General features: G+C 43.0%; 1 protein-coding gene across 1 annotated transcript; it reads right to left on the reverse strand.

The window, feature by feature from the left end:
- Positions 1 to 202: 202 nt before the first annotated feature.
- Positions 203 to 17,156, reverse strand: LOC137296266 (beta-1 adrenergic receptor-like). Its single transcript, XM_067828018.1, has 3 exons — positions 16,707 to 17,156; positions 2,967 to 3,089; positions 203 to 2,301 (listed from the first exon to the last, which is right to left on the reverse strand). The coding sequence occupies exons 2-3, from the start codon at positions 3,069 to 3,071 to the stop codon at positions 1,348 to 1,350; spliced, it is 1,059 nt and encodes a 352-aa protein (XP_067684119.1). The 5' UTR covers positions 3,072 to 3,089; positions 16,707 to 17,156; the 3' UTR covers positions 203 to 1,347.
- Between the last annotated feature and the right edge of the window lie 2,341 nt (positions 17,157 to 19,497).

The raw sequence follows: 19,497 nt of genomic DNA on the forward strand, positions 1-19,497 counted from the left end.
TGGCGGTTATTGCAACGAAATGTGATGTAGAGAGTTGCGACCCTTAGGCGAATCAGGATCGTATGAGCTGGGGCACGAATCCTTACTAGTAAAGGTCGTTTGTGTTTCAGTTTTCACTTCATTAAGTCCAGATGTGCCATGTGACGGTCACGTGATCTAGCTACAGCATAGTTCCTACCGAACACAACAAAACAACCCAAAATAGTAATCCACCATTTTACTAAAAAGCTAAATAACAACTTTAATGTAGTATTCGTGCACTGTCGTTGATGAATAAATGCTATAAACGGCAAATGTACATGTCGCACTCACCGAGGTCAGTAATAGGGGTTTCACTCAAATGCTGATGTAATGGCTGTGCAGTGATGCTCGCCGCCGACATCTGCACATACTGAGGTATAGACGGGGCAGGGAAGAGTGTCGGGGCAGGGAAGAGAGACGGGGCAGGGAAGAGTGTCGGGGCAGGGAAGAGCGTCGGGGCACGTGACGGGGACCGGCAGATGGTGGCCTAATATCTATGGTGTTGTCTCGTTTGTTTGTGCACGTGAATGAGACTGTGCCATCCACTGAGTGATGTCATGAGCCACGATGCACGGAGTCTGGAGACGACGACGAAGTCAACTAGTCTGAAGTGCCTCATACACAAATATCGGAACTATTCTAAACCGATAACATTGTGTGGCTATTTCTTACAGAAAACATTCGCAGATTTGTTACAACAAATTTATACCTCGTTCTTCTGACGCCAACGATTGTGGTGAAATTGTCCTGGTTGACAAAAATCTTGATTGTATGTGTTGAGACTAATTAGCTAGGTGTTTTTTGTGTTGACACATGGCCGGAGTAGCTATGTGTCTTACTGCATGTAGTGCCACATGGTCCGAACACCTCATAACGTACATCAAATCATTGTGATTTACGATAGTCGGAGACGGGGTCCAGACCGTTGACAAGGGGGTCGCGGCCAACTGTATCGGTCGTGAACACCATGCCTACAATACCACGGAGTCTACAGACCGGTTGGTCTGCTTGTTGCGTGTCCGCTCGTCTATGCGTCGCTGTAGTTGTACAAAGCTACATGCATAATTGATCTAACACTCACACAACTTACAACACATCTTATTGTAATGCACGATAACAGTGACACATTCGAGAACACAAAACGTGACGAGCGATCGTCGTTGGGGAGCGTAATCACATACACGACATGCCAGCCAATATAGTGAAAGATCCATCATAGAAGCTTCTCACAACACAGATTCACAACAACCGGTATAGATATGCGGCCCTGTACATGGGGGCATGGCCTCACGGGACATGACCTTGAGGGGTCACGACCTTGACGGGTCACACAAATGTCTGACTCTCGTGTTCCTGGATATTGCTTAGTCTGCCTGACACAAAGTACTTGTTCTCTATCACTCTCATGCTGGACCCGTCCAATCGCGGCATTGACTCTGGGTCACTTGATCTGCAGCAACAGTAACAGCAGCAGCAGCACATGTCTCGGAACCCGCGTCTAACATCGGGGAGGATGAGCCACAGAAGAGGCGTGATGGCGGAGTTTGCGTAGGCCACCCACAGCATAAGGTTGAAGGAAGGATGACTGCCTAGGTTCAGACTTGACAAGAACTGTGTGACACCATACGGCGCCCACATAAGAACAAACACCACGGAGATCACACACGACGCTGTTGTCTGCTGTCGCACCGTCTTACGCCGTTCCTGAGAATGTATGATTGCCGCCGGAGGTCGCTGTAGGAACAACATGATTATTATAACAAGCGCGAGACACAACACCACAGCGGCTGGAACTATGAACGTGACAAGTGGAATGACGAACTCCAGATCGGAAAACTGTGCCCTGCAGTCAGGTATATTGCTGAAGTCAGCCCGCAACAGGAAGAATGGTATGATAAACGCTGCTCCAATGATCCATGGTCCGGCGATAAGTACAGCCCACAGAGGCAATGTTGACCCTGGACTGAGGTCTGGGATCGCTAAGTCAACAGATCCTTCCGCAACCAGCACCAACACAATGAGAATGGACACCGTCGTGAGGAGCTTGTCGATCATGAGCCAGAACTGGCAGATCTCCGCGCCGAAGTTCCATTCATCATTTACAAACATGTCCACCTTCACCGGAAGTACAGTGCAGCCAAACAGGAAGTCGGTCATGGCGAGGTTGATGATGTGGAAGTTGTAGGTGTTGTTGCGACGGTCCTTTCGTTTGAGCAGCCCCAGGACCAGGAGTCCGTTCATCAGGATGATCCAGATGGTGAAGGCGATGAGGAGGTTAACCTGCAACAAGACATACTGTTGTTATAGCGATACATTCATACACTTTGTTCTGTAACTTGGGTGCGTACGTCACGTGGGTGTGTGGATGAATGAGCAGGGTTTCATCGTGCCTTTTGTGACAGGCATCACTCGAATTACACCGCTCAAGCAGTTTCCACATTAAACACGGCTTTCAGCGTAACGGGCACACACGTCAACACATCGATTAAACCCTCCTCCCGGTAGTACGTATAAAATATAATATAAATATTATAAATAAACCAACATGACTCTTAACCATTACTGTGTTCCCAAATGAGAAAGATCCCCAGCACCCCCTTACGAATAAGCCCAGGTTGGAGATCGCTAGTTCTAAGTCCGCTGATCCATTCCACATTTTCATAGGTAGTGTGGGGCTACAGGCCCAGGGTACAGATCAGTATTAGGAGAGCCACTGTTAACAACACGTCGTGTTATTGAGGTGGTGTATTGTCATTTGAGCAGACGATGAGCGATCAGCGCCTTTGGGGACAATGTCAGGTATTAAAGCCACATTGTGTGACTACAATTACTACACAGAGTTACAGTGGGGCATATTCTGCCTTTAACAACCATGGAGAGGATCAACCTTTAAATACCAGATGTGAATGGAGAGTCATAGTAACACAATCTCGATGATGTCTCACCTTCCACACCACATCCGCAGGGAACATATTTCCAGACTCCGAGAGCACCACCTCTTCATGCGGGGGACTGTCAAGCGAGCGCGGGGGATTGTCAAGCGAGGACATTCTATCTTACTTCATGTCCTGAAAAATAGACCATGTTAACACGGTACGAAACTGGCACTATTTGATGTATTGCAACACACCATTCCTGCAGTTTAGGCTGAATTTACCGCATGATCAGGGTTTTAGGTTCAAACACAATACACATGACGGGATTCGAACCCAGGTCGTGTGTGATCTGACTGCACCGGTTGATTCCACAGCCCAGCCTAAAAACAGGCGTAATGGGTAATAGGATGAAACTAAGCACTGCTTAAAGATGGGCAGGTTGAAATCGTAACCGACTGAAATAATTAACAGACTTAAAAGATCTCAAAGTGTAAACTCAGCTTACTACTCACAGATAAATAATAACATCGCACTCGTTATATATAACTTGTAATTTTTTTTCAAAGAAAGTTTTACCGTTTAAGTGGCGTATATAACGTAACTGATAAACTTTCTAACAGTTTCACCTGGATGATAATACACGAGAAATATCACAGGACATGCATACAGCATATCCCCAGGCAATCTATTACATGAAGCGTAACTTCCGCTTCATTAACCTGTAACACCACCTGCTGGAAGTAATTACACGAAGTGTATATTCGCTGTTAGTGCGAACTAACGTCATTTCAGAAAACCATCTCCTGTAGGAAGCTCCTTTACCAAGACTGACAGTCTGCTAGTTAAAATCCTTTCTCAATATTTATCTGCCAATATAAGCTGCTCCCATAACTTATAGTACATCCTGCTTGCACAGCCCCTGCATGTAGTTCTGTCAATATGCCCTGCAGCAATAGGCAGCTAGTACGCCTGCATGTAAATATGTCAATATGCCCTGCAGCAATAGGCAGCTAGTACGCTGACATGTAAATCTGTCAATATGCCCTGCAGCAATAGGCAGCTAGTACGCCGACATGTAAATCTGTCAATATGCCCTGCAGCAATAGGCAGCTAGTACGCCGACATGTAAATCTGTCAATATGCCCTGCAGCAATAGGCAGCTAGTACGCCGACATGTAAATCTGTCGATATGCCCTGCAGCAATAGGCAGCTAGTACGCCGACATGTAAATCTGTCAATATGCCCTGCAGCAATAGGCAGCTAGTACGCTTGCATGTAAATCTGTCAATATGCCCTGCAGCAATAGGCAGCTAGTACGCCGGCATGTAAATCTGTCAATATGCCCTGCAGCAATAGGCAGCCGGTAGACCCTACCAGTAAATCTACCCAGAGGCTCTGCATGTTTAACTGCCAATACGCACTGCATGTATTGCTGCCAGCACGCCCTGCGTGTATAACTGTATAACGCCTCTACTTGTTCATGTTTTCGTGACCTTGACCTTACTCAATATTTGTGACTTGTTTGAAGATGTTATGACGATCAGGTGATCCTAAATATAAGTTATGCTGCAGCAAGAGTGATTAATTATATACTTCAGGCCACACGAAGCGTTGCTCTGGCATAATCAGCACGCCACTCAAACATTGAGAAACTCTCACCACAATCCTCCGACTGCTCCTCTTGCAGTAACTGCCTCAAGAAATAATTATTCCATGAAGAAACAATAAAAAAAACTGCCATCCCTTTCAAGTGCATTTTAGAGGAGAAAACGTGCACAATAAAGCAAGAAATACCATATCCCATCGTTTACATGTTGCGTTGTTACATAAAGACACTTCCGTCAAAGTCGGACGTCGTCATGATACAGCTGCTGATACCACTCCATCATTCTGTCTGAAACATGCACCTGTGCCCAGTTTCCAGGACAATGTCACCCTTTGGTGCTTTGGGTCAACGCTCACTGACGTGGGCACTGGAACTTACGTTTGACCGATACTCGAATATTCGTCTGTTGGTGATCATTATGTAGATGGGCGGCATTTTAGGCTGACTGACAAGCCGTGGGACCACACTATCTTGTAATTTGTCAGAGCACAGGTTGGAAGTTAACCGTCAGCTGATGGTCTGCTGTTTAGTTGCCTTGGTAACACCTACAGTGTTGAACAAACTCGTCAGAATAAGGATCTGCGTTTCCTGACATGGCTAAGGGAGGTAATTCAGCAAAGTGAATAGGGGTGGAATACACAAATGGGCAGCGCGATATAATGAAGGTTCGGCTTACGGTTAAAAGTTGAAAGGAAGATTTAAGCAAACTGGTATCCAAATGAACCAAAAGTTTGCGTTTCATGGGAAACTTTGCGAACATAATGAAATTCTAGCTCTTTTTTACGCATTCTCTAATCTGAGCCAGTGAGTCATTACTCATTTCAAAGGACTTTCAATAGAACAAAGAAATATCCTGAACATACTCAACCTTACACTAATAACTATTAATGATCATCGTGAAAAAACCTCCAACCGGGATTGTCTGTAATCTGGAGACAGTGCAGGAGGGTCGAGCTCATCTCGAACCCCAGCCAGTTTACTCCTCCCACTTAACTGCGTGTAGCCGGGGGCGCGGCCGACGCACGGGAGGGGGTCGAACTCATCAGAATTTCCACTGAAGGACTTTGATCCCAGTAAGGTTGCTACCGGCGGTCTTCCGTAATCACCATAGCCTCGTTCACATCAGTCGGTGTTTGAGGCACTATTAAAAATCAGCTGTTTTCCTACACAGTTGAGTGGGTCATAGTTGGAGATAAAATGAAAATGACGGCGTTACGCTGGCACAACTCCATGAGGTTTTCTTTCCAGGAAAGTAAGAACCACGCAACATAATGCTGCCGCTGTGTAAGCGTGAGCGGAGCGAGCAAAATGATCGTAATTTATAGATACACGGAAGACAGTGTTGTCTCTTGTTCGTTCCATGGGCAAAGGAAATACGGTTAAGGCTCGTCTCAGTGCTAACTGAACACACACAATATGGATGTTGTTGTATCTTGACTCGGCCGTACCAGTACATCTAAAATTCCATTTCCTTACAACTGAAAACAAATATATATTATAGCAAGAAAATTGGATTAATTATGGATTAATCTTGTAAAAACTACTTTAAAATAGATCAATTAACATTATTTCGGAAATTATGTAGATGAGATTTTACCACTTGCATGACATTTTATGAAAGCCCCAAATCCGTAATTACCAATTTACAGGATGTGAACTTTGGTTAATCTAATTTTCATTTTAGCATAAAAAAGTATCTGAAAGTAAAGTATTCAGGATGGGATTGGTATGCTGAGTTAAAATATATTATATTTTGGAACTAATATGAGAGGAACAAAATGTTCTGTGAATCTTTCATTATTTTCAGCAATTCCCTTCCGAAAGGAAGATCTGTAGATCCAGTAGGGCCACTGATATTTACTCGAAGAACAGACAAAGAGATCGGTACCTCCAGACAAAATAATGCACCGCACTATCCTTGTCTTTTTCAGTATTAACCACTGGCACCCAGAGTTACAGCAGACTTCATGCCTGAAAAATAGATTTGACCTCAACATTTCAGAGAACATGTTCAAAATTGTACTTGGAAATATCACCGAACACTACTTCAGACCCAAACTACAGCTTTGATATCCGTAACAAAAGCGGCCCGGCAAAATAACCATTTCGCGTTCGTTTCATTTCCAGCCCTTAAGATACACAAATGTGTACCTCTCTTTTGTCCGTCTGTATAGTTTGAACGTCACAGAGCTTCAAAGTGTGGCACGAACGTCAACGGCGAACCACCGTTATTATATTTTGTTGTAATCACTGAGGTTATTCGTCATAAAGAATTCCTAACATAATCATTAAGTATTCGGGGTAATAACGCCGCGTTTGAATTGCTGCACATTGACAGAATTCAATGAAACAAGTAAACATGCACAGGTTTGAAATCAAATACACGTGTGTTGAATCACCCTAGCAGCTATTGCTCCGCAGATTCACATGTTTAACCGCGAAACGGCTTCAAAGAGAGACAAGCAATTACAGCCAGCTTTTGATTAAACCTCGGCATATCTCGAACGTCAAATATCACCGACTGATCTTGTAGGAGTGGAATATAATTATTTATCCCCTGACTTCAAGGTAGGAGCGTAAGATTGTTGTTAATCAATGTAGTCCTCAACCCTGATAAACCTATCCCGACTTACTGGACCGAAAGTATTGATTATATGACAAGGTATATCTTGTGTACTTCATGTAATCTCAGACGCTATACATCGGGACGATATGACTGACTTTAACGACTCTCGCCACAAGTAGGCCATGAAAGAGTGGCTGAGTTTGATTTCAAACCACTCATGGTTAACGCCAATATACTCACTGCCGTTATATTGCTGGAGCGTTACTATACTCACTGCCGTTATATTGCTGGAATATTGCTGTGTAACCAACCAACCAATGTGCTCATGCATGTGACCATGTCTGGTGTCCACTGCCGTGATGTTGCTGGACTAGTGCTAAAAGCGCAGTAAAGCCATACTCACTCACTCCATGCCTTTGACAGTGTCCTTATATAGTTTTACTGGTATTACATAGTTTAGCATGAATGCCAAAGTATTACCATAGAGTGCCATAATGAAGTGCTTATCTGAGGTAAGAAGGTGTTGGGAATTTACAGCGCATATTCAGTGAAGGATTTGACTAACAAATATTTTGTAGTGTAGAGTTTCCGCACTGATTCTTTGGATAAATACCATCCAAAACGCGTGGCGTCGATGTTCCCCATGCCGATACAGGCGTGGCGTCGATGTTCCCCATGTCGATACAGGCGTGTCGTCGATGTTCCCCATGTCGATACAGGCGTGGCGTCGATGTTCCCCATGTCGATACAGGCGTGGCGTCGATGTTCCCCAAGTCGATACAGGCGTGGCGTCGATGTTCCCCATGTCGATACAGGCGTGGCGTCGATGTTCCCCAAGTCGATACAGGCGTGGCGTCGATGTTCCCCATGTCGATACAGGCGTGGCGTAGATGTTCCCCATGTCGATACAGGCGTGGTGTCGATGTTCCCGATGTCGATGAAGTCCAGTGCTATTCGTTACAAATGTTATTAAAAAGGGTAGCACCTATTGACTTTTAATTTGTAGTGACAGATGTCAGCTTGTGAGTGTTCAAAGAAGAGATAACATTTAACACTGGAATATCTAATTACTGAGAAGTTACAGTCACCAAACAGTTGACAGAGTTAAATTACCTCTATAGCACTGGAACCGAGAAAACATTGAAACAGTATACGCAGTTGTTATGTGTCTGGTGGCGACTGTAACATAGTTCCTGGAGAAAATATATTCTGTCAGTAGTTTATAATTACCGGTAATCAGGGGGTGAGATGAGAAGCTTCTGACCCCTTAACCAAAGTAAGGGGTCCATGAGCCAGGCCATGAGATTAAATACTTCAGATTACAATGATGTAGTTTCACTGTGTTAAGAGGTCAGTGAGAAAGAATCACACTTCTCTTGGTACTATTCCCGCAATGCCATAGCAAGGGACACAGAGACATGGGTTCGAGGATGTGGGAAATCGAAACCGGGCTCTCGCCATGTGTCATCTGAGATCGGACCGGTAACGCCATTAGTTTCATGGGAATCGTCAGTCAGACAGTGTTCTGCAGTTGGTCAGCATTGTCTCGGTATCGGGTACGACAAAGCAGTGGTTGATATGATGCACAAAGATCACACACATGCTTTATGTCTGGAGCGAATGTGTCCTCGGCGTCAGACTCCAGGTCAATGTCAGATACATCTTGTCTTCAGGGAGAGACCTTAAATGTCAGGGAACGATTGTCTTCAAGAAGTAGAAGTAATAGTAGTAGTAGTAGTAGTAGTAGTAGTAGTAGTAGTAGTAGTAGTAGTAGTAGTAGTAGCAGTAGCAGCAGCAGCGGCAGTAGTAACAGTAGCTATTGTCTAAAGTCACGTTCTTTGTCATCCGAACAACCTTTTCGGAGATTCAAGGTAGTGCTTGGTGTTGATCTAGGTGTTTGTGGCAAACGAAACAAACATGGACTTGGTTTTCCTATCATACTTGAAGTTTAAATGACATGTAGTTAAAATATATTCAGTTGTATTCTTGCCATCGGTTTAGATATGTTTGTAAAACACGTTGACCGAGACCAGTGACAGGCGGCCGATGAAGAGGTAGATGTAGGGGCGGTCGCCAATAGCACAGTATAATACATCTCCTTGAACGGCTTCAACAAATTACAAAACTCATTATCTGCAAAACTGGTGATCAATAGTTTGCAGTGTTTCCTTCGTTTCTATGGATGCAAATACCGATATTTCCTTTGAATTCAATACTCTGCAAGAAGATTTAATGTATAAATTTTAATGAAACAATATCATGAAGAGAATTGTTCTTTCAACATTAAAGACAACAGTGTAGCGACCAAGCAAGACTTTAAAAAATCCATTATCGTATCTTCAGTCACAAATGCGGGAAGGAAAAACTCCGATATTCGCACAAAAAAACGTAATTGTACAATTTAGCAATATTGATTACATTGTTAAGATGGAAACCCCTTTTAAGACAGTTTCTATTTCGGATCTCAGCTGAGGTGCATTTAGTGCTTCCTCCTCAAAGGAACCATTCCTTCATTATATATTTAAACCTGGTAATAAAGTCGAAACTCGCGGTCTGTCAACTTTGTTCAAATAACGGTCTTGATGTCGACGTGTCCGTAATGTCAACCTGACAAGACTACCTCCCAGCATCCAGTGGGAGGGAAATATACACACATACCTGTAAGAGTTTTACGGCTTTGTAAATGTACCATTTTTACGATTAACTCCCTTGGGCTTATTTCATTGCTAAGGGAGGGATTAAGTGGTTGAGTTTAGTTTTAATCAGCAATATTCCAGATATAAAGCTAAAATTCAGATCTGGGAAAATAATGTTTCGAAACTAAAATAATTCAGCGTCAAGGAGACTTTTCAAAAGCCTCTTTGATATGAATTAAAATTTCAGATTAGACCTTCTCTTTCAGTAAGCTGGCACACAAATTCGAAATGTCCAAAGAGCGTTGGACATTGATGTAGAGTGTATTTAAATGAAGAGAAGTACATATGTTTGATGTCGTTAGATCTTGAAGACAAAGATCTTAAAGATGATATTTCCCTATTGAAACAATTATATATTAGGAGGACATCGGAACACTTTATTACTGGCGGTGATAGGTCATGCCTTGGCTGCTTTGGTGATGCTTTCTCGTCGAAATGCTAATTCGCCTTTCCGTTTTGTGGATTTGCAGTCAGATGTGATACAGTGACTGGGAAAGTTGGTTTCAAGGAATATCTGCAAGGTTCAGGCGGTGCCTGTTGGTAATGACCGATCAAGTCCAGGGTATTGCCTGATCCATACCTTATCATTGAACTAAACACTTCTGAGAGCACCGAATCACTTCAGAAACAGAAGTATTTCAAGAGTGACATGATCTGAGACAACACAACCTCCTTGGAGAATTCCAACGACGCATTTATAGATCATGCCATTCAGGATACCCTTTTCTCCCACTGAGGTTTTCTGTATCTTGTTTCGAGTTTGTTTAGCCATATACTTATGGCTTCCCAGTGAATCCGTCAACAAGGGATGAGTTCGACCCTTGAACTTCAATGGCTGGCCATTTGGGTGTTGACGAAGTAACCTATAATGAGATTAGAGGCATTTTTCCTGCCCAGTTCGCATCAGGATGTGCCAAACGTTTGTAAGACTTGTTGTGCATGCCGTGTGATAAACAAACCTAGCCAGGAAATTGCACCTGCCTCCATGAAATATATACAAGAGTTTGAGGGGCATTCAGTTTGGTAACTATTTTTTATGATGATCCCTTGCCTCAAACTAAGTTTGGTAATAAGTATTTGTTGACACCCATGTATAAGATTCCCAGAAGTCATTTCTAAGAGAAAATGTGCATTCTGCAATATTCTAGCTGTATGGTGGCGGTCTGTAAATAATCAAAGTCTGAACGATCCACTGATCAATAACATGAGCACCGATTTACACAGTTGGGATACGATGACATGTGTCAACAAAGTCAGCAAGCCTGACCACCTCGATCTCGTTTGTCACCTCTTACGCCTCTTAGGACAAGCATGGGTTACTTAAGATCAATTCTAAGGGGGTCTTCGAGGGTCAAAGAGGAAAGGCATTCTTAAAGGTCACATGCAACGTAAAACACAACTTTGCAGATTCTGGTACCTTTCGGTATGCACTTACCGAAACAAGTCATAAAAAATGCCAATTCAACCTATAAAGTTGAAACAAACGCGATGAAAAAAAGCCCGCGAAATCGGAGTTCAAACGTTTCACTAAATTCCCCCCAGCGCTGGGGGAAAAACTGGTTTCAACAGCTGTGCTGCGCTGCGTCCATAACGCATGCACAGTGAATAGGTTCGCGGAGCTTGAAACAGTATGCATGCCCAGCGTCTGAGGTCGTGAGCAGTAGTCTAATCTTGGTTGTGTACACAAACAAGTAAATAATCTACTCGTTACGTAAAAAAAACTTGTTGACTGTAGTAAGCAGTTTCTGTCACAGAGAAAGCTCAGTGTCTGGTTTATTCACATCTATATGTCTGCCTGCCTGTCTGCTAAAGACAACATGCAGTACACAGCTTCAATCATTGACCACGTGCAGTTTGAACTTAACACCTATCAGACTATATGACATAGAGAAAATAAGTTGATTTATGACTCGTGCACCCCAGTCCCGTGTCTGCCACATTATGTAATTAGGCAGGTGTGATACACATGATATGTTTTATGTCTGTGGGTTGCAAACAACCTACATTCATTTTTTTCGGATGACTGGATCTGACGGAAACTGGTGCAAACTCTTGTCAGTTTCAAGTACTGCTTTGTACTTGGACGAATGACAGATTCCAGCCACGCAGTAGTTTACCATCTCTGCTGACATGATTTTTGATTGGATCGAGCGCAAATTCAGAGAACATGTATTTTCCAAACCCAACATCTCTATATACATTCCTCGTGGATAACGACTTCTTTTAGTGTATATGATTTTGTTTGACAACAGTATATGAATCCATACTGAAACGACGTATCAAGTACACAAAAAGAAGTTGTTATCCATAAAGAATCTTACTTTCTTGTGACTGGCTATACTTCTAAAATGCCCATCAAACAGATCATCTTTCTGTACACACAATGAACCCTCAGCATATCAGCAAATGAAACAGCCAATCGGAAGCCGTCGTTACACTTGAGTGCATATCCACCCGCTTTGACTGGGTTCGGTCTCCCGAGGGCTTCGTTTCGGTGGAAGTAAGCCCAAGTACAAAATATTGCACTTTTGAATCGCGATTGTACGCTTATAATTTTGTTTATTTGTTTTTGTAAAAGCAGCAATGTATATTACATATCATGAATAAGTGATAAATGTGTTTTAATTATGTTTGATGTTTTGGTTGCATGTGACCTTTAAGCATTTGTTTTGGGATTTTAAACGTGGTTGGCTAACCCAAGTACTTCAGTGTGACCATTGTGTAAAATCCAGATCAAATCAATGCGTATCACTATACGTCACAGTGGTCCTTTGAATGTTTCCATTGCACTTTTAAAATATTATTAAGAAATCGAGAAGTGGGAGGAAGACATTCAATTACTGGAAGATAGAAAGTTCAGTAATTTGTAGGGGATTATTAGATCCCATTGACTGAAACCTCAAACCAAATTTTTACTCTTGATTCGCCGGCTGGATATTGTCAGTACCAGGTTATACAGTCTGGGCTGTACAGTGCTAACCACCTGTCAGTACCAGGTTATACAGTCTGGGCTGTACAGTGCTAACCACCTGTCAGTACCAGGTTATACAGTCTGGGTTGTGCAATGCTAACCACCTGTCAGTACCAGGTTATACAATCTGGGTTGTGCAATGCTAACCACCTGTCAGTACCAGGTTATACAGTCTGGGCTGTACAGTGCTAAACACCTGTCAGTACCAGGTTATACAGTCTGGGTTGTACAATGCTAACCACCTGTCAGTACCAGGTTATACAGTCTGGGTTGTGCAATGCTAACCACCTGTCAGCACCAGGTTATACAGTCTGGGCTGTACAATGCTAACCACCTGTCAGTATTTCAACAATGGCATCACAGCAGACCTTCACTCTATACACAAGACACTTCAAGTCTTTCAGTACAGTTTTAGACGGGCATTTGGAGAAGTTTCTTTCGAAAACAATCCATGGCAAAATTGCCTGTAAGCATTGCAAAACGTGAACCTGCTCGAGCACAAGTTGGTCGGTCAGTGCCTGGTATAACCGAACCAAGTATAAACTGAAGCTGGTGTAAATTTCCAACTTCCAGTAAACACAACTTGATCTGAAGGAGAGGTGCTTCTTACCAAAAACAAAATTACAATTCTCTTTGGAATACCTGTTGACATACAGCTTTAGAAAAACAAAAACACACACACCAAGTCTTAAAAGCAACAGATTTGAGAAAACATTTAAACTCGCTATTGATGCAAATCGCATTGGTGACGCTGGTGTTTGGTTACTGCAACATGCAAACGCCATCGATCAGCGGAGGCTTTGCTTTTCAAAGACATTTGTACAGCACTGGAAAAAATACTTCACATTTGAGACAAAAACATGCCTCCATATTGACACTGCAACCTTTTGAGGTGTATTCGGGCAGTACAAAGTATCCCATTGAAGTGCACCCTGATAACAATCCGCTGCCTGAACGACATCAGTAACTGACGAGGGAGAGTCTGTCATTGCAACAGATTAATCATGAGATCAAGCATATCAAGGGCAAAGACGGATGTTCTTTTCAGAGTCGGTTGATTGGATCAGTACACAAATGCTGTTTTGCTAATCATTCGGGAAGCATGTACTTAACGTTTCTTTAATTGAGGATCTTATGTACGTTTTCCTCCTTGAAGTTATCCATTCAAAAGAACGGGGTTTTTTTCATTGCATTCACGATTACGTGTCTTGTTTGTGTACGCAACGGAAGAGATGGATGAAACAGTTCAGGGTATATTTGGTTGTTGCAAGTACAACGGTGCCAGGTGCTGTCGTGGCTGCATTTGACCCGCTATAAGAGAAAGCGAATAGAATGTCCCCAAACGATCTTGTATTAGTAGTATTAGAGTGATCTGTTCTTGCTGTACGCGAGTACAGGCGTGATCTTTCGAGAAGTTTCCGAATGGGCACTTTTTATCTTGCCGGCCACCTGTGCCTATCTATTAGAGACAGTTTTTCTTCCTGACTTTACGAAATGTTTCTGTTAGACGCACCAAATATGAACACACTTGGAAATACTGAATTAGTGCCAGCTTCCGAGTCCGGATTCAAGGCTGAAGACAGGCTTAAAGACATTCAACTGTGACAGTATTCCGAATATTCCGATATATTTCTGTCAGCACAATATTTTGCGACAGGTATTTGACCTATTGTCTGCCTACTATTAACCGAGACCGTGTGTTTAAGTATGACCTATTGATCACGTATGGCTGTCAGTCAGTCAGCCGGGAAACAACAACGACTTTGTATACCTGTCAGTATTGGGATACTCGATGGAGAGCGAAGCATGAAACGAGCGTACACTGGTCCATCGATCGGGAAAACATGAGCAGCGCTTGAGAATATATACCTGTGTGCTGTGTGGCCTATTGTTAATAGTAGTTGTGATATTGTTAGTATAGACGTCGTAGTAGCAGAAGTAGTAGTAGTAGTAGTAGTAGCAGTAGCAGTAGTAGTAGTAGTAGTAGTAGTAGCAGTAGTAGTAGCAGTAGCAGTAGCAGTAGTAGTAGTAGTAGTAGTAGTAGTAGTAGTAGTAGTAGTAGTAGTAGTAGTAGTAGTAGTAGTAGCAGTAGTAGTAGTAGCAACAGCAGCAGTGGTATACTTGCAATAAACGGCGACTATGCTTATCGTAAGAGGCGACTAACGGGATCGGGATCAGGCAGTCAGGCTCCCTGATTTGGGGGACACGTTACCAATTGTAGTGGTAGTAGTGGGGAATTCAACAACATTTAAACTGACTAAACCTGTAGATCCTTTAACGTGTTTATACTTCATATTAATGGTAAACAGCTTCACTACTTAATTTGTTCATTGAAGAGTATGATATTATGAAACTGATTTCATTTTTGAAATAAATTTTCCAACATTCATAGAAGGCGACTTTGCAGAGGGGAACAAACAGTTTGTTGCTGAAAACATCCCGCACAAGAACTGTAGTGCGCATGGGAGTCAGCGTATTTCATGACGTGGTTATTTTCTTGGAGATGTTTTATTGCTTGTGTGAACGAGGTAAAGCGGTTGCCGCATACGGCTCACGGGCACGTGTAAACTGCAGCGTCAGCAGCGGTAATTCCACCACCCTCCCCTATCTTACCGCTGCGGCCTCAGATCTCGACAATTGTACTCAAGTCCCGTCTTACCACAGCGTGTGCATACTGGAGGTCAAGGTCAGAATGTGCGCGCATGAATGTGCACGCAGGTTCAAGTCAGTTCCTTACAAGTACATCCATTTCACGTAACGATTATCAAAGATGACTAATAATTTCCAACTATCAGTCGACACTATTGAACTATCATATACTGAATTTAGACAGCTACATAAGTAGAGCTGTTATGCATATTCAAATCGATGTTTTTGTTCGACATGTCTAATAATATTACAATTAAATATTTGTACACATGAAAACAGCTGAGAACTCCTCTGGTTGGAAAGTCCATTAGCAAGCACGAGAGGTATTTGTAGCGCCGACCATCTGTCAGGAGGGAATACCTGAGCCCCCCTTACACACACCTGGAGGTGGAGGGGGGAGTGATTCCACACACCTGGGAGGATGATGCATTCCATACTCAGGGTTTTGCAGCGAAGCCAAACTTCCCTCGTTAGACAGTATCTCGTCCATGTCGCTCCCCCTATGATACGGAATACTTTACGAAACTATTAACTGGGCGGGGAGGAATTCAGATTTCATTATAACGAAGCTTGCTATAATGGGCTATGTATGTTCACTTTTACGGCACATATACAGGATGTGTATTATATGTGTTGGATGGTGAAACATAATGTCAGTTTTGAACTGACAACGTAATGATATTTTGGAACAAGCATTTCCAGCGTTAAAGGTATCCTGTGCTGTGACATTATGTCCTGCACACATGCCAATAACGTGTGGTGCCGATATTGTGCTCGATTTGGAACCTGTATTAACGTCGGTGGGCGAGGAGATATCTATGACAATACACTACATAAACCACGATAACGCTGACACCGGTGATGCTTTTCATAGGTAGTGACGTCGATCTGAGAAACACGTTGGAACAGATGTTCGTGCGGCCGGATATTTGCGCTACGCAAAAGAATGATTTGCTATCTGATACACTATTTACATTACACGAAGGTCAAATCTGTGTTCGCTACGCAGTATATAGCGCTATACTCTTTTTTAAAAAAAACTACATTAACACGTGCCAGTGTAATACATTTGACAGTTTGTTGACATACTCGCAAACACAAACAATGTACTCGTAGTATTATTTCATATATAATTTACCAAGCCACTGAAACTCCCAACCTTGAACCTTATATAGGTATCCACTCATGGAAAACACTACTCAAACGGTCTGAATGAAACATGGTTTTTTTTATAGATAACTCATGCCAAGAACTGACATGTGATCATGCAAGGCCATGCACCCCGTGATCTAGGGCGTAGCTGCTTCGTCACACTACTCACCCCCGAGACGTTGTAAGTATCCACATGTAGCCTGGAGTAGCACCGGACGCTGTTTACCTGTTCATGTGCATTGTTGGTCTAGGGGAAAGTTGGCATCGCAGCAGGCACCGACCAAGGTAACTTATTCCGTCGCTGCCACTGACACAGCACACGCTAGTTTTGCAAGAAGTGTAATCTGTCTATTTTAAAACAGCACAGGCATTCCAGTATAGCAGCGCGGAGAGGACCAGTGTAGGTTTCCTGGCGTGTTTTCTTGCTGGCTCTAGCATCTCTTAGCTTCTTTTAACAGTAGTGTTGGTGAGATCGCGCGGCGGCTCATCTCTCCTACTTCCGTGTAACGTGCAAGCGGCGTCCATTGATCGGCACTAGCAGGAGGTACCGCGAGATGCGGACACTATAGCACTAACTTGTAATTACGTGCAAAGTGGCGACTCGAGGGACAACCAACTTCGTCCTCCCTCAATTTTCTGAAGCAATTTGAACATGAATTGGCGGGTTGAGTTAGCTTTGTGTTTAGAAGACTGAGCTGCCGAAGCTCAATTACTGCTCATTAATAATCCACAACGCCTGGGCTAGATACAGCATGTGACTCAGTAGCAAGGTTGTACTGTGTACAGAGTCCGAGTGAGTGATTGTGTGAGTGTAGTTTTACGCCGCACTCAGCAACTTCCCAGCTGTATGACGGCGGTCTATGGGTAGTGGAGTCTGTACCAGATAACCCAGTGATCAACGCAGTGTCCGATATATTGAGGGTATCGTAACATATCGGCACCGAACATGGGTCCTAAGAGGACCTTTTATGCTTACTGGAATATCTCCAACAACGGCGAAACCATAATGCACTCAGTGCTGAATCGCTCACTGGAAAGAGCTTGTAACGCGAAGTTGATTAACGAAATATAGTATAAAGTGTTTTAAGTGAGCGGGTCAGGGAGTTTAACTCAACTTGTTATCGTATGAGTATGTGAGAGTGGGTCTAGTTTTACCCCGCACTCAGCAATATTCCAGTTATATGCCGGCGGTCTGTAAATAATTGAATCTGGACCAGACAATCCAGTGATCAACAGACTGAGCACAGATGTGCACAAGAGGGATACGATGACATGTGTCAACCAAGTCAGCGAGTGATAGTGTGCATGAGTCTGGGAGTGATTGATAGGGTGAGTGGATATGTGACAACGTACGTGATTGAGAGATAGTGTGTATGAGTCTGGGAGTGCTTGACACGGTCACCAAATAACTTCACAAACAGGCAATAAGTTTCAGGCACTAAAAGCAATTGAAGGGTGATAAGACTGGGCGTGGTTTTGTAATACCCATCTCCCTCCCGACTTGAATATTCTTTCAGACGGTGGGTTACAAAGGTCCCTATCTCAGTTTTACCCTCCGTTGTAGATATTCATGTCCTGATGTGTTGAAAATAAACAATTATGTGCTTTCACACGATATGTTTGCACGGTGAAAAAACTCATTGTTCGTCTACACAAAGTAAAAACCACCAACTCACCCTCTATCAGGGAGTGGCTTGTACCAAGTGATCTGAATGTTAAACATTTCTTAAAATGATTACACAACTTGTGAAACACACTTTTTCTATAAATGTCTTGGTCGTTTAGTTCGAGATGAAAAACAGATAAAAAGATACGGATGGCCTAACCACCTCTCTAAAACTACAACAGAACAGCGGTCGTCTCGATAACTGTCTTATCCATCTACCCCTGCTCTATCGCCTGTCGACTATCCACTTCCAGCAGCCGCGAGTCACACACCCCTTACAAGACAAGCTGAGCCTTCGTCGCACCAGGAACGTTCAGCCTCTTATGGTGAAATCCAACGGGGAAATAACTGTCAGTAAGCGATTCCTAATTGATTCTGTATATAAAAGGCTTTTTCAAAGTATCGAGGTCGATATGAGGCGGTTGCAGCGTTGACAACTACGTCTATGCGAGTACACGAAAGACACACTACGTCAATCCCCACAATGACCAAATGACCAGATCTGAATTGACTAAAGGGGCATTGATTAGGGTCTTAAAGGCCCCTGGCCTATAGTTCCCCAGCAAACGAAAATCTCCGATAATTCTAGTGTTTACTCTCGTGTGAATACGCTAACATCATTAAGACCAACTGATCTCTGAAATGGCAGTGTTTAATTCGTTACCACAGGACGTTGCTGAGTAAACGGCTGAGCTTTTGTGAGAGTATTTTTGTGTAAATAAATATATGTTGAGACATTTCACAAATGCACTATTGTAATTGTCCTTGACACTGTCTGCCAAAAACACCGACACTGCACAGCAATCGATACCACAGTGATATTAAAGCAGCATCATTTCCAAAACGTTTATGAATAACTGTTTGTCTGTCGTTTGTTTGAATGACACAGATTACATGCTGTTCTCCTTTATCAAATATCTATGTTGTGTGTTTTAAATGATGTCGTCAAGAACCAAGTATGATGTAACATGCGTACATCACAAAGGCTATTGTGCCAATCTGTAAGATGACGTCAATAGTTTGTCAATTTCCCTCGATGCCGAGGTGTAAGAGCCGTTTTCTATCCGGACGTACCCTACGACCTTGTACCTTGTGTTGCACCCTTTGGTGATCCAGGTTGCAATCGTTCGTCATCTGTTGCTTGTTGTAAGACGCCATAAACAGGATCTGGAGGTCTGTTCTCTGAATTGATTGCTCGTGTTATCATATTTCAACGATATTTATGCTCATGATTGCTGTCAATTGATTATCCAAACTAGTTTATTTTCTGACCAATAACATAACTGGAACATTG

The sequence above is a fragment of the Haliotis asinina genome, chromosome 9, assembly GCF_037392515.1.
Source record: "Haliotis asinina isolate JCU_RB_2024 chromosome 9, JCU_Hal_asi_v2, whole genome shotgun sequence".
In the NCBI taxonomy this organism is placed as follows: domain Eukaryota; kingdom Metazoa; phylum Mollusca; class Gastropoda; order Lepetellida; family Haliotidae; genus Haliotis; species Haliotis asinina.